General features: G+C 45.2%; 1 protein-coding gene across 1 annotated transcript; it reads left to right on the forward strand.

The window, feature by feature from the left end:
- The first annotated feature begins 363 nt into the window (after positions 1-363).
- On the forward strand, positions 364-15,930 carry ppl (periplakin). Its single transcript, XM_037477126.2, has 22 exons — positions 364-564; positions 2,945-3,044; positions 3,696-3,850; positions 4,668-4,788; positions 5,247-5,372; positions 5,467-5,508; positions 6,029-6,190; positions 6,300-6,407; positions 6,668-6,763; positions 6,848-6,970; positions 7,053-7,199; positions 8,590-8,741; positions 8,829-8,938; positions 9,848-10,005; positions 10,122-10,300; positions 10,642-10,780; positions 11,294-11,487; positions 11,617-11,767; positions 11,855-11,938; positions 12,043-12,159; positions 12,592-12,684; positions 12,788-15,930. The coding sequence occupies exons 1-22, from the start codon at positions 518-520 to the stop codon at positions 15,455-15,457; spliced, it is 5,274 nt and encodes a 1,757-aa protein (XP_037333023.2). The 5' UTR covers positions 364-517; the 3' UTR covers positions 15,458-15,930.
- The last annotated feature ends 5,001 nt before the right edge of the window (positions 15,931-20,931 follow it).

Raw genomic sequence — 20,931 nt, forward strand, 5'->3', positions numbered from 1 at the left:
CCGTCACACCCCCAAGCAACAGAGCTAACCACACAAACAAACACGCACACACGCACGCACACACACAACCCTACAGACTAGAATGAATCGGTACTAAGTGATAAGAGACATCATGTCCTACACCATGCCTGTGGAATGATCAGTCCATCTCTACGTGTTACACGTCGACACACCAACTGCATGAAGCTTTTAACACACAGTAATACGTTGTCACGCACGCCGTGTTACATAGTTTGACCTTCATTTGCGTGCTTGTGTGTGTGTGTGTGTATGTGTGTGTGTGTGTGTGTGCGGGCGCGCGCTCGGCTAGAGGGCGGGGCCTGTCCCCTACTGTTTGACAGGTAGTGTCCACGGGACAGCTGGGTGTGAGCAGGTGTATGTGGGAGTGGAAGCTGTGACATCGAGGAGGCGTGTAGACGGACACACGTACACAAGCGGAGCACCGAGAAGAAGTCTCACTCACAGCCGACCTGCACCTGTCCTGTTGGGATTGTTTTCACTCAGGTGACCTGTCAACATGTTCAAGAAAAAGTCCAAGACCACAATAACGCAGCCGACCGCGAGGTGAGTACGAAGGGGGCCACGAGGAACCATTGAAGTTGTCCTTACGTAACGTTACCTCCGTGGACAACGTCCTCTGTGGTTCTGAAGCAACAAAGTACGCAGCGGCAGACAGTGCGTGGACATGTATGCTAGACGGTATGCTAGGTAGAAATAGTTTAGTAACAGTGTAGATATAGTGTATACTAGGTCGAAATAGTGTAGATATAGGGAACGTGGTGTATACTAGGTAGAACAATGCAGTGTAGACATGTAGACATCGTGTAGATATATAGATATAGAGTAGATAGTGAAGACATGGTGTATGCTTGGTAGACATATGTAGACCTAGTGCATGCTAGGTGGATATAGAGTAGATAGTGTAGACATAGTATAGACATATTGCATGCTAGGTAGATCACATTGAAAACCATGTGGTATGTATTGTCTGAAACCCTAAGTGTGACAGGAGCCACGGGTCATGGTGGTTTTGAGCCTCCTCAACCCTGAGCGAAAGTGAATTAGTGAATGCAGAGTGTGTCTCGGGGCTGCTGTCTTGATCATAGCTTTACAGACTGAAACCAGGGTGTAGGTTGCATTGCATCATGTGGGCTTTAAGTCAAGCGAGGGTGTGGTTGCTCGCTAGGCTGTGCAGTGAAGTTGTAAGGACTGGTTGGTTAAGTATTCAGATGTCCTCCTCACAAAGACGCTGAGCCTCTTCCACCTCATTAATGCACCACGCCCATCTTTTTCATTTGCATGTGTGTAGCTAGGGTGGGTTTCTAGCCATCAGGCAATGGGCCAAAGAGGTGGCCATTATAAGTCCTTACTATAGTTCCTGCTGAACACCTTCATAACCAGGTGAGGTGAAATCAGTTGAGTTGGCAGCGGACAGCTTCAAGTCTGTGCACGAGATCCAAACATGGCTAAATGGCCAAAGCATCCAAGCGTGGTTTTAGGTGCTAGTTTAGACCTGTTACATGGTTTCTCACAGGAGAAAGTTGGGCTAGAGAAAGTATAACACAGGCAGCCAAGGCTTTGGGCCCCAATTGGTCAGGAGGGGTCCATGTAGATGTAAAACAACAAGTCGCAAAACAAAGAGACCCCCAGACCACGACACGTCTCATGCTCAGTCCATGTACCTGTAACATATGAGTGGTGCTCACTGACAGCATGCCTCCACACCTTCTATAATTTATAAATAAGTTCAATCTGAGTTTCTCAAGAAAGGAAGCACTGCCAGTTCCTTCTCAGAGCCAACACAGCTACACTCCAAACATTGCATGTTAGCCCATGAGCCTCCCTGGAAACTATTGACTGCAGGTTTGTAGACGAGCAGACGTTGTAGAGCAGGTAGGAATGGAATGTGGGATGGTTCACACTGAGTTGGAGCTAAAGAGCTGTATTCTGGTAGGAAATCGTTTGAAGTTATTTCACATGAGGCTGTTCTCTTTGAACATCCTCAGTGGGATTCTTTAACACTCTGTTAGTTTTCATTTGCTGTCACTTTACTTGTGCTTTGAAATGCGTAAATGTTCCCACGTATGCTCTGCGTAAGCCTTGCTTGGACCCGTTTTAATGATTGCCCTTGACAGACTAGCGTCAGTACCAGTTTAAACTCTTTTTGGTTTTGGTTTCAGTATATTTTCCATTCTGCTCCAATATTATTTAATTTTAAACCAAGCAGGAGGTTTGAAATGAAAGACAGACATTATCTAACTGGTGTACAGATTTGTAATTCCAATTTATTGAAATAAAGAAAGCAATGCTTGGGGTTTATAGAAAGTTAAATGAGGCTGATGTGGTTTGGAAAGGGAATTAGAACAGAGTTTGCTGGAACCGGATACCAAATAATCCTACAACAAACCGCCACACTTGTCTGTTAAACAAGGGATACGGTGTCATTGCTCTCTGGTGGACAAACTATGACATGGAGACTTCCTATCCGTCTACATTAATACACACATTGTACATTCTTACTAAAACCAGCCTCTTCAATGTAATATATTATTATTATTATAGTATATGAGCTATGTTCATTTTCTTGAAGTGCTGATTGTTATGAAACTGAAGAAGAAGTTTGGGGTTAGACTGATCGTTAATATAGGGTTAGTAAAATGAAGCTATTTTATTGTTAAGCTGAAATAATAATCATGCTCACTCTTCATTAGTAATACTAATTTGTAATTTGTAATGATGTTGTATCGCAGCTGATAACCATCACACTGGGATTACATTAGTAACAGTTTATTGAAAAGTATATCATTCTAAGTATGTTATTGATAATCAAATGAGTCACAAAGATGAATGAGAAACCTAGAAAGTATTAGCTATCCTTAGCTATGGCTATCATATAGTGATGACGCCCCATGTCGTTATACCCCCCTCTGTGTTTGTCATACAGCGCTCCGACCACAGAACTGAGCACTCTGATCGACAAGCTGCAGAAGAATGCCGATAAAGTGGAGAAGTACAGCTATGACATTGAGCAGAACCTCAACAAGGTACAGTCTGATAACATGCAAACCTGGAGAGCTCTGCTGTGCACTAGCTGCAGATGAACAAGCTGCTCATTGGGTTGGATCATTTGTAGCTCCTGAGGGCGGGATAAGTCATTAAACATAACAAACTGGAACAGAGACTAAAGACACTGCGTATCACCAGGACTTTGAACGGTTGCGTCTGTTTTATCTCAATATGCCGTAAAAATGTACAAAAAACTGTACTTGTATTTCTCTTCTTTATTCTTTAGACTACTCAATGCTCTTTAACCCTATGTGTCATCAGTCACCCACAAAGGGGGACTCACAAAAAGTCATATAGTCACACACCTTTGTAGCTGTTTTAAGTTTGGATTAAGTGTTTTTTGCATTGAGCTGTCTGATGACATCATTTGGGTTTATTTGATCAGACTTTACATCATATTTTGACTTTCAAAGCTGAGAAGTATAGCCCACGCAGAAAGGCCAATAACATTGCTCAAGCAGTCATCATAAATCAAGCTTTCATATTTTCTGATATAGATGAAGGAGGGAGGCACACAGCTTCAGACTAAAAATGTTTCTTTACACTGTGTGAGTGTGTGTGTGTGTTGTGCTGCTGTTAGCTGTCAGTGTTTGTCTGACTGCACCTGATTGCACTGTGTTTTTCTGCAGGATGTGAGTAAGATCAATGAGGGCAAGCAGCCTCTGTATCAGGATGACACCAACAAGAGAATCCTCAACTCTCTGGAGCTACTCACCAGTCTGGATGAGGACGCCGTCAACGCCAAGCGCCTCCAGCACCCACAGGCCGAGATGATAGAGAAGGAGTGAGTAGCTCAAGGGCTGCACTGGAATTCATGTGTCTTATTCTCCAGGAGCCACACACAACACACGGCGGCCTCGTTGTATGGCAGAGAGAAGCAGGCCGGCATGAGGGACAGACCTCTGTTCCAGAGTCGTGCCGCACTTGCTTTTTATTTCAAATTTGCTTCCATAACATCAAACTATTACAGGTTGCCGATAAAGGCAACAATGTATTCCATATCCCTTATTGGTAACAAAACACTTTCAGGGGAAAGAACAAAGTAAAACGGGTGACATGATGCATAGTAGTACTGATGGAGTATAGATATCATTACATTACATTGATATTGGAGGACGTGATCTGGGGAACTGATGATAACAGTGCCGTGTGACAGTTCATACGACGTAGCCATTATATGTCATGACTCTTACGACGCGGAAGCAGGTATGCAAGTGAACACACAGTTTATTGGGTCAGTGACAGTAACCACAGTGACGAACTTCCACGATGATCCTCCTGGTGGCGGGTGACACGTCGATGGGTGAGGGTGGTGACGACGAATCCCAAGGCAGTGCAGACAAGCTTGGTGAACATAGATGTGAACCATATATCAGGCACGATACTGGAACGCCGGCAGGAACACAACACGGGTGACATCAAACAACGATCTGACAATGAGAATATATAGGGTGGCGAAATGGGCTACAGCTGGCACACAAAGTGTGATCAGCTGTCCTGCTGATTACGCGGGATTTCTTTATTTGGACTACAAGTTCAGAAATAAATGTTGTCATTTTTTTACTCATAGAAAGCGTGTGTGTGTGTGTGTGTCTACATAGCATGAGGCAGCTGCGTGAAAAAGTTGTGAAGTTGAAAGAGGACTATGACCGTATCTACCACCTGACCCGCACTGAGGGGAAGCCCAGCATCAACTGGGGAAACATGATGGATGAGAAACTGGTAAGAAGCTGACCTGTGACCTCACACTGTGGACCTGACATGAACCAACTCCAATATACTGTACATGTCACCTTCTCTTCATCTATCACCCTCTCATACGTCATACACAGCACCGTAGCTACAAAGGGATTTAGGATTTAGAGAAATGCAGACTCTAGATTACTAATTAATAATCAGCAAGTCATGTCACCAGATGTCAACCTGATGCCCGACATCTAATGTAACAAGGAAAGGTTCCTCAATTAGGTATTGATACATCGTCACTTACAGTAGGTGTCTCTTAGTGGGTGATGGATTAAACAAAGCTGAGCTATAAGAAGTACGCAGCTGGATATATCTGAACAAATAGCAGATATGTGATCACACGAGAGCATTGCTGTAGTCCATACTGGAAGACCTTCGCTCCCACACTACAAACCGCCACAAATCGTCACTGTGTGCTTTGTCTCTCTGCTCAGGACAACCTGAACAACAAGGGCTTCGCCCAGGACCTGCCGTCTGTGGAGAACGAGGTGGAGGAACACAACATCTTCCACAGTGAGGTGGAGGCTCTTGCTCCTCACATCTCCTCCGGCGGAGACAAGGTACGCAGAGAAAGCCAGGAGAAGAATGTTACCTTACACATTGGACAATGCTTTTCAATTAAGCACTTCACCCTCGTTTTGTCTCGTTTTGCAGGAATACGTCAGTAGCCTTCAGATGAAGTATGCCAAGCTACTGGTAAGTAAACACCATGTCATCCTCTGAGCCCACGGGGCGCTGCTATGTGTGTGTAAAGATCCTTGTCATCAGTGTAACAAGTGACTAGAGGCTTTTACATCTATGTATGTATGTATATATACTGTACATTACCATCGTATTAACTATATTTTTGGTCTAGTATTGTAATCTGTCTGTACTTGAGCTGCTGCAACACCCAAATTTCCAATAACAGGGCTAAGTATGGGAATATATCAATCTCATTACATTAAATGTCATTTAGCTGACGCTTTTATCCAAAGCCACCTACAATAAGTGCATTTCAACCATAAGGATACAAACCGAGAAGAACAAGAACCTGCAACAAAGTGCAATTTCATCAAATAAGTCAATTTATAACTTGCTATAGATAAGAGCCATTATAGTACAATTAAAGTGCTCATGGGTTGCTCATCAAAACCATTTTACCTGCGTTGTTAGATATTCACATGAGAATATATCTTGCTGAAGTGATCCTGTTTGTTTATGTGCCTCTGGTTAGGCTAGTTCTAGCACTCGCCAGCGCAACCTGCTGAGCCTGCGGGACTACATGCAGCGCTGCACCAATGAGCTGTACTGGATGGACCAGCAGGCCGAGGAGAGGACCAACTATGACTGGAGCGACACCAACCTGGACTACCCTGCTCGCCAGAGGCAGTATGAGGTAGCCAACAAGCTGTGCATCACTTGAGTACCATGCATGCACGGATGCACACAAACGAGTCAGAAGAATATGGTCCAGTTTACTGAGCACATTTGTCTTGCCTCAACAGAACTTCATTAGTAAATGTCTGGAGTCCAAGGAGGCCACCGTCACCAAACTGAATGAGGATGGAGAGAAGCTGATTGCTTCTGACCATCCAGCAAAGAATGTTATTGAGGTACAGGCTCATCCATCCCTGCATGAATTACTAATGCGCTTCCTTTTTTACTCGGCAAAGACGGGACCTACACACTTTTAGGTCCCACCAAAAATACAAAATAAATAATGCCCTGGCTGCAGTGGCGCTTAGAGGATGCATATTGAAAATGCACACACGTCTGAATCTTTACGTCCAGCTTCAAAGACAAGAAAACCACAGCAGACCTTTAACTTTGCTCTGAAAACAAATTTCTCATTTCCATGTGTTTGCACAAACAGGCTCATATGGAGGCGGTGCATGCTGACTGGAAGGAATATCTGAACCTGCTCATCTGTGAGGAGAATCATCTTAAGCATATGGAGGAGTACCACAAGGTCAGATACAGGGCCAGACGACCCTTCTCACACACACTCACACACACGTAAAGCTTATGAGTGTGTGTGTGTGTGTGTGTCCAGTTCCAAAAGGAAGGGCGGGACACTCAGGACCTGCTGAAGCGGATGGACACCGAGCTCAACCAGAAGTATAACCCAGAGTTCAAAGACATGTATCAGATGGAGGGCCTGATAACAGAGCTGGATGTGAGTCCTCTTTACTACTGGTGCTCTCCCACTGAGTCTTCTACAACAGCAAGCAACATGCTGCCTGTCTGTGTCTGTGTAGGACCAAGCCAAGGCCATGGACCACTTGGATGAGCGCGTCAAGGCCCTCCAGAAGCGCAGCCTGCAGGTTCTGCCTTTGACGTCCCGGCGCATAGCCCCCAAGAAGCTGCTGCCCGTCGAGGCGCTGTGCGAGTTTGACACAGAGGAGGTTCGTGGTGTGCGTGGCCGGCTCATGGGCTGTTAACCTATTACGCCGCATGTGATATACGTTAATAGCGTTAAAAACCCTAGCCTCCAACGTCTTCCAAGATTTTTTGGGCTGATGAAATATTGTTGTCACATAATATTTGAATTTGAATTTCTCGTCAACTAACTCAAGTGTAATCCTAACTTTCGAATTCAAGTGAAATTGAATGGTTCCTTTGGAGAGTGATTATTCCCTTAACGTGACTGAGTTGTCCCCAGTAGTTTTTAATCTCGGGTGTTTCTTGAGGTTGCTATTACCCCCGGCTTTAGTAGAGTCTGCTGATGAACACGTTGCCACTGACCTGTATGTATTTGACCTGTTCGTTTGTCCGTGCCTGAGGCAATAAGGCTTCTGGCATGCTTATTATAACCAATACCTTATAGATCTCTGCTGTAAGAGTGTCAGAATCAGCACGTTGTCTTTCTTACAGTACTAGTCCTGTAACTTTTTGGTTTTGTGGTGTAATGTATTCAAATCCCTTCGGGAGGGAGCTCAGGCTGACACTCTGAGTATCTCATGTGAAACCCCCCAGGATGAGAACACGAAGAAGTCTGTGGAGCTCTTCAGCTTATGTGCAGTAAAGCTCCTCATGTCCCCGTTTGACCTCACTGATTGTCCATCATGTGCAGGACCAAATGCATGAGGTCCCAGGTTACTTGAGCCCCACAAGCAGATGTAAACATCTATATCTCAGAAATGCCTTTTATACTATATCCGGCACTGATTATCCTGGTGTACGGCACAAATCTGGTTTGACAACTTTAAAAGCTTTTGTCTATTTGGAGAAGCACGTTGTCCGAATAGATTTTGAAGAGACGGTCTTAAAATCTCCAGGTGCTAGGTGACAGGTTGTCGTAGCATTACTGCCCTCTGCTGTGTAGACCTTGAACGAACTAGAGGGTCATATAAACGGTATATCTATACAGTATATATAATTTCTTAAGTGATGTTGCAAATGATTTCAAAACATGAATAACACACACTGGGGGTCCTTATCGTTTAGTCTTCATGTCCATCCATTATGTTGCTTTTGCTGGGTTAGGGTGGTGGGGCAGCAGGCTCATCAGACATCTAGAGGCCAGATATGAAGCCCTCCATCGTGTTCTGGGTCTAACCCGGGTTCTCTTTCTGTTCCTCAGTCCATTTGTAGCAGCTCATACACCGCTTTTAACCTCACTCTAAAAGTCATGACCCCTAGATCCTCCATCGCTCGGGGCAGTGACCACAATCCTGGACAGTTCATTTCACTTCACAATTCCCTTTAAATGATTTAGAACTGATTTTGCAAAAAGGAGCTCTCAGATTTGTTTTAGCACAAACCTATAATTCTGTAACTGTTGGATGTGCACAGGGGCAGATTTTGCGCGGGGAGAGGTACACTCTACTCCGGAACAATGGCACCAAGTGGGACGTGAAGGATGCGGCTGGACGTCAATTCACTGCCCCGGCCGTCTGCTTCATGATCCCCCCCACTGACCCCGAGGCACTGGCACTCTCTGACAAGTGAGTGTGTGTGAACAATTCCCACGACAACGTTCATTTCTATTCCAGTGCAGCTTTAACAACAGTTTATGTTCTGTGTGCTTGCAGCCTGGCAAACCAGCAGAAAGCGGTTAAGCAGAAGATCGCGAGCAGCAGTGCAACTCTGCAGAAACGCTTGGGTGAGCTGAAGAAGGAGAGCGGGACCGGCACAGCGACAGGTACACAACACATTTCATTCTGCTGTGCAGCAGCTTCACGGACATTTGTTACTCCAACTCATTCATCATGCTTAGCCTCGTAAAGTTCAGGGTCCAGTTACACACGTACAGATTTGACCCGTTGCATGACTGATTAGTGAACGAGGTCATCGGAGGATAGAGCCTGTGTTCACTGTGCAATCCTTTCATTAGTGATCATGTGTGGTTGTATGCTGGAATATGTTAATATAAGGACCTCAAGCTGGGTTATAATGATATGATCGTTATCTGAGCCATGATTCCTCAGATACAACACATTTTATTTCCATAGGTTAAGGCTTTACTTTGGTACTGTGTTGTTCTGAACTGATGAGATCTGGAAACAGTGAGAGACACACAAGTTGTCATATGATCAGACTGGGTGGATACAAACCATAGACTGCATTAACTATATTGTAACAATGCAAAACAAACCTTTGTAAATGTCGATGGTCCTGCAGCAGAGTTTCTCATTTATACATTGAGGTTGATGGTAATTCACTCTTTAAATTAAACTTGATGATCTGCATCTTTACCACTTTCTTTCTGGCTTCATTTGCCTGTGTTTTATCCCACAATGTCAATAGCTATTTAAAAAAATAACCATGCTTACTGCTGACTGAACAGAACGTCTGCCATAAAGAATCATTAGAACATATTTTCTTGTTAATCGAGATATTCCAACAACTCGATGATCCATGAGCGTCATAACTGTGTGGTGATGATGCTGCTGAGTTCTCTGTCCGTTATTCAGTGTGTCCTCAGATCACGGCACTTACTCTGTAAAGACAAAGATTGAACATGAATCGCTGTGCAGACCTGTCACTCTGTGTCACTGGAGAAAAACAGATGAAGCCAGAGGAGCTTATCATGTTGTGTTTGTGTTCTCAGACAAACAGGAGCAGCAGTGCCGCCAGCTGATGGCAGGCCTGGACAAGGTGGTCAGTGACCTGGACAAACAGGAGAAGGGCATTCATGCCCGAGTGCGCCCGCCTCTAGAGCAGACCCGCCCCCTGCAGGACAGCGCCGACCGCTTGCAGGATATGAGGGTAATGAGCTCCACATCATCCTGTTGATGGATCCAAACACTGCATCTCTCTCATTGGCTCAGAAAGCTCACTGAGCGCCCCCTGTACAAATCAACAACTCCCACCTGTACCTGCAGGAGATTGCTGCTGCTGTCAGTAAGATTGAACCTGAGAAGTCCTCCAAAGTGCAGGAGGCTCAGAGCTTCTTGGTGTCAAATCCAACGTGTGCCAGCGCTCCTCAACTGCACAGCAAGGTGGACGAAGGCACCAAGAAGTACACCAAGATCGAAGAGCTTCTCCAGTGCTCCCAGGAGAAGTATGGGGCTTGATTTGTGTCTCCTCTGGTAGTTGAGATAGTTTTGAGAGCAGTAGTTATTTCATCGGAACGACCATTCATATTGTTATTCATATTTTTTTGTAAGTTTGTAAATCATTCTGTGGATTTTAAATCCAATCATTGCAAATTTAGTCGACGTACCATTTATGTTGATCTCTTTGAAGCCATCAGGCTCCACTCACAAAAACTTTGTCATTTTATCATTTCGCAAAACGGGTTGTAATTTATAACCTCCTCCGCTTTCCTTTACCATGAGCTTTTTGTTTTATTTATTGTTCTATTCATGCATATCTACTCACAGAATAACACTTTCCTTTTAGACTGAAGAACTCCAACCAGCTGGAGACTTCCCTTCAGAATGGAAAGACTTTACTTTCCACCCTTGAGAACAAGCTGGCCAGGGAGGAGGTGGCTCCGTCTGACATCACCTCACTGGAAAAAACACAGCGGGAACTTGCAGTAAGATCCCTTTTATCCTGTGGCACACATTACAACGGCTCGGCCGAGAACAGCACACATATGATTTGTGTTTGAAATGAAACATTTAAGATGCAAAGTGTTTTTTTATTCTATCGAACTAAATATGAATCCTTCTGTTTGTATTCGCATGCACTGATAGACATTCCAGTTGATAGTCTTACGGTCAACTAACCAAAGAAGAATATTTCCAAAAAATCTGCATTGCAATTTTTTTATGTGAAAGATATGAGTCAATATGAGGAAAAGCAGTCAACTGATCTAAAAGGCCACATTTTTGCTACATCTCGGTGGGTTTCCACACAAACCAAGATGGATCCTGTAATTGATGATTTTATGACCACCTCTGTAACAGGGTCACAGGTTATTTGTAAAAAGAAATACAGCCCCATCACACTGTCATTTTATCATGGACTTGTCTGTATAAGTCATTATATTTCACTATTATAAGTATTACTGTGCATATTTAATGAGTATGCCTTGCTACCATGGTAGGATATTTCATCCGACCTGAGGTCCAAGAGGTCCGTTATCGCTGACTCGGAGCAGAACCTGCGTTCAACCAGAAGCAGCTGTGACAACATGGCTTCCAAATTCCAAGAGCACTGCCCCGACATCGAGAGGCAAGAGGCCGACGTCCAGAAACTCAACAAGCGCTACAACAACCTCAACCAGCAGACCGACACCAGGTTAGAGCGTCCAGAAGAAGGAGTCAATAATAATCTATTCTTTTTTGGGGGAAATATTAATGAGAACATCTCAAAAACACATGGCATTTAGACCTAAATATAGGATGTGTATTTTGCTGTGTGCTGCAGGTCTCAAAGCTTGCAGAGAGCCAAGATGGCGTACAACAATTACCGCAATGATTATGACAATCTGAACAGCTGGTTGTCTCGTGTCCCGAACTACGAGCCCCATGAAACTGATGACATAAGACAAGTGGACACCAAACTGAAGAATCAGAGGGTGAGAGTATTTCCTGGTGTAGTTAAGTATTCAGTTAGTGGTGTTTGTATCAAAACTCTTGTCTCATGTCTGTTTTCGTCTTTTCAGAACTTGCTTTCTGATATTGCAAGAAAAGAGTCTGACCTGAACAACGTCTCCAAAAATGCTCAGCTTTACCAACAAGCTGTCAAAGTAAGATATACCTTGATATTAACCACAACGTCATTACCTTTTTATTTGGATTAAAGGAAATAAGATGATGGGTTGATGAAAGCTTTGTTGGTTCCTCTTTGTAGGACTATGAGAATGAAACTGAGAAGTTTCGATCCATCCTTGACCTTGAGGATGGACTTGTACCTCAGACATACAAGAGAAACAGACTGGAGTCTCCTGCACAGATAGTCAAGGCAGAGGTGAGACACACCAGCTAAGCTCTCGTGACATGTCACTGTCAATTTAGTCAGATTTCAGACACAACTGTTATAGTATAATAGGACTTTAAATACACAGTAAAGATATACAAGCTATCGCTGTTTTCTGCTTTCCGTAACCTTTCCCTGGTTCAAGCATGTGCATGTGCCTAAGTGAGGTAAAACGCATCTTTCTCAGCATAGATTACCCATTGTTTCCCCCCCCCACCCCCCCCCCAAAGTCAATCTCAGCATTAGAGGCAGGGATATCTGTACTTTTAGTCCCTTGTCAGAATCATACTACCAGGATCCCACATTTCTCATAGTCTAACTCAATATGTGTTTTTATCATCTGTTAACCACGCACTCCAACGTTTTCTGTTTCTCAAGGATTGCTGTGTGTGCTTTTCATGTAACTGATGATGATGTTTACAGGAATCTGCTATTGAGGCAAAGTTTACCGAGGTGAATGCTGTGAACAAGCAAAGGCTTCTGAATCTGGAGTTTGCCCACAGTCTTCTCAACCAGGTGAAATATTTTCTCACAAAAAAATAAAATGATGGTGATGATGATAATGATAATAATAATTGAATAATTCATTACAATATTGATTATGATTTGCCATCAACAGCAACCGGAGGTCCCTATGATCCAGTCTACAAATGTAAAGTCAATCCATGCTGCTGCCCCAGGAGAAGAACCCTGGAGGATCAAGAAGCAGCTAGAGGATGAGATCCAGAGGAGGGAGCAGCTAGAGAGAGAAATCAAGACTATCCAGTCTGACATCTATCTCCTTGAAGGACAGAAGCCTCAGGACACAATCGTAAAGAAGGAGCTCATCAAAAAGGTTGCTGATCCCCAGCTGGATGAGGAAGTCCATAAGGTCCAGCAGAAGCTGTCAGAAGAGCGCCGCATTACCCATGTCCTGGTGAACGACCTTGAGGTACTAAAGTTTAAGTTGCGTGGCCTTGAGACAGAGGTCAAAGAAGGGGCACAGCAATACACTGTCAAGGAGGTCCTGCGTATCGAAAGAGATCGTGATCAGGAGGAGGAAATCCGCAAGCTTCGGGAAGAGCTTGATGAGCTAAGAAGGCAGAAGTTGATGAAAGACAATGAGCTGGTTCTGATTCAAAAGCAGGTGACAGTCCTGGCTCAAGAGAAGAACAAGGAACAGGAGGTGATCACTGAAGAGGAGGTAATCAAAGTCCAGAACGATCCCCAACTGGAAACCGAGTACCGGGTGCTTCTTGACCGACGTCAGAAGGAAATGGATAGCAGGAAGCAGCTGGAGGATGAACTACACTTTCTTCAAGAGAAGCTCCGAAGGATGGAGAAGGAGAAATCAATGGCTGAGGAGAAGATTTCCATCAAAGAGGTTCTGAAAGTAGAGAAAGATGTTAACTTTGAGAGGGAGGTAGAAAACCTCAGAAGGCAGTATGAAGACGAGAAGGGGAAACGAAGATCATCCCAGCGAGAAAAGGCTGACCTCCAGAGGAAAATTTCCAGCCTTGAGGAGGAGAAGTCCAAGGTTGTTATTCAGGAGAAGGTGCGGGAGATTGTCCGCCCTGACCCCAAAGCTGAGAATGAGGTGGCCAATCTCCGGCTTGAATTGGTAGAGCATCAGCGGCGTTGTCGGGATGCAGAGCTCCAGTTTAGATCACTGCAGGATGAGCATACCATGCTGAGGAACAGAGGGCCTCAAGTGGAGATCAAAGAGATCATCAAAGAAGTCATCAAATACAAGACAGATCCACAGACGGAAAGAGAACTTGAGAGGCTTCGCAACGAAATCGTAGATAAAACACACCAGACTGAGAAATCTGAGATGGAAATCCGCCAACTTCGTGATGAAATTCAAAGATGGAAGGACACCAAACCCCAAGTGCAGACTAAAGAGGTGGTCAATGAAGTACTGCAGTACAGAGAAGATCCCAAAACTAAGGAGGAAATTGAGACTCTCAAAAGGAAACTGGCTGATGAACAACAGAAACGGCTGGACCTTGAACGTGAACGGTCGGCCCAAGAAGAGAAGATCAGACTGAGGAAAATTGATCTGTCCCAGATCCGCGAGAAGATCGTTCAGCAAGAAGTGGTCAAGATGGAAGAAGACCCTCTCCTCAAATCAGAGTGCAACACCTTCTTACAAAACATCAGCAATGAGCAGAAACAAAAGGAAAGCCTGAAAACGGAGCTCTACCAACTGCAGAGACAGAAGGCTGACCTTGATCTGCAACTGGAAGAACTGGAGCGTGAGCGAAGGGCGAGGCGCGATGCAGAACTGGAGATCCAAAGGCTCAGAGTTAGACTTAATGACCTGGAGATCCGTGACAAGGAGAATCGGGAGAAGGTGACTGTCAAACAGAAGGTAGTCCTGCAACAAGATCCCCAACAGGAAAAAGAACACTCCATGCTCAAACTACAGCTTGATGAAGAGAGGCACAAACGCACTATGCTCGAGAAAGAGTTGAATATCCTCATCCAGCAGCAACTCACCCTGGAGAAGATGGATGTGAAGGAAAGAGTTGTCCGCACTGAGAAAGTCCAAGTTGAAAAGGATCCAGAGGCCGAGCTTGAGATTGAGAACCTAAGGAGGACTCTGGAAGAGGAGAAAAGGAGAAAGACAGAACTCGACCGAGAGTTGGCAAACCTCAACTCCAGGTTCTCTGAAATGGAGTTCTCCAACACCAAATCTTCTAAAGAACTGGACTACATTCGTGATGAAAGTGGCCGTTTGCAGCAAGAAAACCAAAGGCTGCAGAACGAGATACGCAAGCTTCGGGCTGAGATCGAGATCACCAGCAAAGAGACTAGGCTTATCACTGAGTCTGCACCAAGAGAGGAAGGAAAGAACCTGGAATTGAGGCTTGATTCACTACAGAGAGAACTAGCAGAGCTCAGGGGCATAACCAGCCAGAAGGATGAGGAGATCGAGAGGCTTCAAAAGAACCTGTCGACAGTGAGAATGAAGAAGGAACAGAGGGAGAGCCATCTGCGTAGGTCCATCGTGGTCATTGACCCAAATACAGGCAAGGAGATGAGACCAGAGGAGGCCTACAAGCTTGGGCTGATCGACTGGAAGATGTTCGTCAACCTGCAGAGCCAGGAGTGTGACTGGGAGGAGATTACAGTCAAGGGCCCCAAAGGAGAGTCCTCAGTTCTCCATGACAGGAAATCTGGGAAAAAGTTCTCCATCGATGATGCGTTGCGTTTCGGGCACATCACTAATCGCCAGCTTCAGCAATACATAAACAAAGAAATCTCCATCCAGGAGTTTGGCGTCATGGTGTCAGGCAAAAAGTGAAAGCAAACATGTTAAGGGAGAGGATTTTTGGTTGGTTTCATTTCTGTTTAACTATCTCCTTGTGTTTTATTGTACTTCCACTCTGACTCTAATACTATGGTGACTTAGCATTAATGTACCAATAGTATAATATATAGCTGCCCCATGTGTTTATTTGCTCATGCAAAGTGGCATAAATACATGGATTGCCTGTAATGGTATTAAAGCTAAATATGTAACATGGTAGTAAGTTTGCTCAGACAAGCTATCATTTCTAACACTGGGTGTGAGGGCTGAGGACATATCTTTTCATGGTGTTTTTGATAATGCCATTGAAATTCACATGGGTACTAAAAGTTTCATTCATGATTCAACTGGAAATGATGTGTGCTCTGTAATCTCCAATAAAAGTCAAATCAAAAGGTTTTTTTCTATCATTTGATTCTGTATGCTATATCTGATGATGGAGATTCAATAAAGAACATTGAACAGCTCAATGATGACTATCTAAAAATTGTTACTCGACACCGGTGTAGAATCATTGAAAACGACATTTATTAGATAAAACTTGCAAGTATGAGACATAAACATACATGTCAACCCTCCCGATTTTTCCGGGAGACTCCCGAATTTCAAAGCCCCTCCCGAAAATCTCCCGGACCGACCTTTCTCCCAAATTTCTCCCAATTTCAACCCGAACAACAATATTGCTACACCATCCGTCACTGGGCACGCCGTTTCAGTCAGTCTTGAAGTCAAGCGCGGCAATTAGAACGAAAAAAGATGAGAGTGGAACTGCAAAGAAAACCGCTACCGCTACCACACCCCCCCCCCCCCGTTGATCGCTTGGCCCAGCATATCTCATCATGCTATGCGGGTCAACGAGGATTTAATGTATTGAGGGCGGAGGCTGGTGAGCCAACAGCAGGGAAGAGTTCACTTTTAAATGTAACGTTAATAGAATTCACTTTAAAAGCTACAGATTTACATAAATGGTCAATTATAATATATAACATCTAGTGCTGATACACACACACACACACACACACACACTTTCAGTAAATATATTTCCAACGTAGCTATTGACATGACATTTTCACCAGATGTTGGTAACAACCCAAGTAATACATACAAAGAAAGCAAAACAAAGAAGCTCAGAAATAAAGTTGTGTAATCATGTGAAATGACACAGGGACAAAGTATTGAACACATGAAGAAAGGGAGGTGCAAAAAGGTATGGAGAGCCAAGACAACAGCTGAAAACTATCAGTAATTAAAAAGCAATCCAGACCCTTGTCAGTGCAAATTAATATTAGCAGGTTCAGTCCCAACTGATGGCCTGCAAAAAGGTCTCATTGCTAAGGTGTCACACAAGACACACCCATGATGGGTAAAAGCAAAGAGCTGTCTCAAGACCTTTGCAACCTAATTGGTGCAAAACACAATGATGGCATTGGTTATTGGTGCATTTCTAAGCTTCTGAATGTTCCAGTGAGCGCTGTTGGGGCCACAATACAGAAGTGGAAAGACAATCATTTCACCATTAATTTGTTTTCGACCAGGTGCTCCTCGCAAGATTTCTGACAGAGGAGTGAAAAGAATAATCAGAAGAGTTGTCCAAGAGCCAAGGACCACTTGTGGAGAGCTGCAAAAAGATACTGTTGTCTCAAAGAAAACAGTAAGTAATGCACTCCACCGCCATGGCCTGTGTGCACGCTCACCACGCAAGACTCCATTGTTGGAAAAAAAACATGTTGAAGCTCAATTAACGTTTGCTGCACAACATTTGGAAAGGTCATGTAACGCTCCCTGGTGGCTCGAAGTAGGGCGCAACATAAGGGCAACCGGTTCGGGCAAGTGAGGGGGCAGCCACACAAAATCCAGTACACAAAAGTATTTATTTACAAAAAGCAACACAGGGATCAACAAGGACAGTCAGTGGCACCAAAGAATATAAATAAATCCCCCCCCCCCCCCCCCCCCCCATTGACCGGTGCTTAGCACCAAAAACACAGTGGGTGGTGCTCACTCTAGCCTAGGGTATTAACAACAGGTAAACCTACATGTATGGAATATGTACACTCACCGGCCACTTTATTAGGTACACCTGTCCAACTGCTCGTTAACACTTAATTTCTAAGCAGCCAATCACATGGCGGCAACTCAGTGCATTTAGGCATGTAGACATTGTCAAGACAATCTCCTGCAGTTCAAACCGAGCATCAGTATGGGGAAGAAAGGTGATTTGAGTGACTTTGAACGTGGCATGATTGTTGGTGCCAGAAGGGCTGGTCTGAGTATTTCAGAAACTGCTAATCTACTGGGATTTTCACGCACAACCATCTCTAGGGTTTACAGAGAATGGTCCGAAAAAGAAAAAATCATCCAGTGAGCGGCAGTTCTGTGGGCGGAAATGCCTTGTTGATGCCAGAGGTCAGAGGAGAATGGCCAGACTGGTTCGAGCTGATAGAAAGGCAACAGTGACTCAAATAACCACCCGTTACAACCAAGGTGGGCATAAGAGCATCTCTGAACGCACAGTACGTCCAACTTTGAGGCAGATGGGCTACAGCAGCAGAAGACCACACCGGGTGCCACTCCTTTCAGCTAAGAACAGGAAACTGAGGCTACAATTTGCACAAGCTCATTGAAATTGGACAATAGAAGATTGGAAAAACGTTGCCTGGTCTGATGAGTCTCGATTTCTGCTGCGACATTCGGATGGTAGGGTCAGAATTTGGCGTCTACAACATGAAAGCATGGATCCATCCTGCCTTGTATCAACGGTTCAGGCTGGTGGTGGTGGTGTCATGGTGTGGGGAATATTTTCTTGGCACTCTTTGGGCCCCTTGGTACCAATTGAGCATCTTTGCAACGCCACAGCCTACCTGAGTATTGTTGCTGACCATGTCCATCCCTTTATGACCACAATGTACCCAACTTCTGATGGCTACTTTCAGCAGGATAATGCGCCATGTCATAAAGCTGGAATCATCTCAGACTGGTTTCTTGAACATGACAATGAGTTCGCTGTACTCAAATGGCCTCCACAATCACCAGGGCCGTTTGTCAATATGCGTTCTTGTGTGGACTTTTGTTCTCGTGGACTCGTGAAACGTCATCAGTCGCAGCCCGAGTACTGTTCCAATTCTCAAGTCCGCTTCTGGCCGAGAACGGTCATAATACCCGGATGTGGCTCGCCCCGCCCATTTTACCGGGCATGCATCGAAGCAGGCTCGTCTGTTCTTGTGAGAGACATATATCCCAGAATGCATTTCACCTCAGCAACAGGCAACAACGACAAAGGAAAATAAACACAACTTTATGTCGAAGTTTATAAATACTACTTTTTTAAGTAACGTAATGTAATTTTCTGACTGAATAGTAAAATATTTAAGTCAAAAACTAAAATAAAAACGTATTAGCAAGACCAGCTGACGTGGTGACGTCATCAAGTCAGCTGCTGTTCCAATTGCGGAAATGACCGTTCTCCGTTCTCCCGAACCTGCGAGTCAGGACTCCCGAGTCTGTCTCCCGAGTCTATTCTCGCGGGAACGCGAGTCCGTTCTCGCCGTCTTAGGTATTGAGAAACGGCCCAGATCTCAATCCAATAGAGCATCTTTGGGATGTGGTGGAACGGGAGATTCGCATCATGGATGTGCAACCGACAAATCTGCGGCAACTGTGTGATGCCATCATGTCAATATGGACCAAACTCCCTGAGGAATGCTTCCAGCACCTTGTTGAATCTATGCCACGAAGAATTGAGGCAGTTCTGAAGGCAAAAGGGGGTCCAACCCGTTACTAGCATGGGGTACCTAATAAAGTGGCCGGTGAGTGTATATTACCTGTCCTCATTGACCCTGTTCGCACAACAAAAAGAAGTAACAAAGACAACACAAAAGTAGGCTGCTACCAAATGCAGTTATAACTAAACACAAATCCATGACAAGCTGTCACTTAAACACTGCCTCCTTCCCTGACGAGCTTAACAGCTTTTATGCACGCCTCGACAGCGACAACCAGGAGGCTGCCATCAAAGCTGTGCTCACTTCAGACCACCAGCCCCTCACACTCTCCTCCACAGAGGTGTGTGCTGCACTGAGCAGGATTGATGCACGTAAGGCTGCTGGCCCCGATGGCATCCCCGGACGCGTGCTCAGGGCCTGTGCTGGGCAGCTAGCTGAGGTCCTGACTGACATATTCAACCTGTCACTAGCCCAAGCTATTGTCCCCACGTGCTTTAAAACCACCTCCATCGTGCCAGTGCCCAAGCACTCCAGCCTAAATAACTTCCGCCCAGTTGCACTCACTCCAACCATCATGAAGTGCTTCGCGAGGCTGGTCCTGGCCCACCTCAAAACCTGCTTACCACCCACACTGGACCCCTTCCAATTCGCCTACCGCAAGAACAGCAGTACGGAGGATGCCATCTCCACGGCATTACACTCCGCCCTTTCTCACCTGGACAATAACAACAGCTATGTGAGGATGCTGTTCATAGACTTCAGACAGCTCAACACTGTCATCCCCTCCAAACTAATCACAAAACTCAGTCACCTGGGTACCAACACTTCCCTCTGTAACTGGATACTGGACTTCCTATCCAACAGACCCCAGTGTGTTAGGGTAGAGAACCACACCTCCTCAACCCTCATCCTGAGCACCGGCGTGCCACAGGGCTGTGTGCTAAGTCCTCTCCTCTACTCCCTCTTCACCTATAACTGCACACCTGTACACGGTTCTAATACCATTGTCAAGTTTGCTGACGACACAACGGTGAATCACCTCATCAGTGACAACGACAAGTCGGCCTACCAAAGAGCTAATTGTGGACTTCCGGAAGAAAACTGGCACACACATCCCCATCCATATCAACGGGACGGAGGTTGAGCGTGTCACCAGCTTCGAGTTCCTGGGTGTCCACATCTCTGAGGACCTCTCTTGGACCCTCAACACCTCATCCCTGGTAAAGAAAGCCCACCAGCGTATCTTCTTCCTGAGGAGACTGAAGAAGGCCCATCTGTCTCCTCAGATTCTAGAGAATTTCTACCGCTGTACCATAGAGAGCATCCTTACAAACTGCATCTCTGTATGGTATGGCAGCTGCTCTGTCGCGGACCGTAAATCACTGCAGAGGGTGGTGAAAACTGCCCAACGCATCACCGGTTCCTCACTCCCCACCATTGAGGCTGTCCAGAGCAAGAGATGTCTGCGAAGGGCACGCAGCATGGAGAAGGACAGCTCTCACCCCAGCCACAGACTGTTTGCCCTCCTCCCCTCTGGGAGGCGCTACAGGGTGCTCCGTTCCCGGACCAGCAGGTTCAGGAACAGCTTCATCCCTGCGGCTGTCATTCGACTGAACTCTGCCGCCTACCCCCACACACATCTCCCTCAGTGACTGTACTTCCACCCTCCACTCTGGCTTGACTGCCACACACCTTCCTCCAGCCACTGAACACTTGCACTGTTATTGCACACTATTTCTTACTGTA

Source organism: Pungitius pungitius, chromosome 12 (genome assembly GCF_949316345.1).
Source record: "Pungitius pungitius chromosome 12, fPunPun2.1, whole genome shotgun sequence".
Lineage (NCBI taxonomy): Eukaryota > Metazoa > Chordata > Actinopteri > Perciformes > Gasterosteidae > Pungitius > Pungitius pungitius.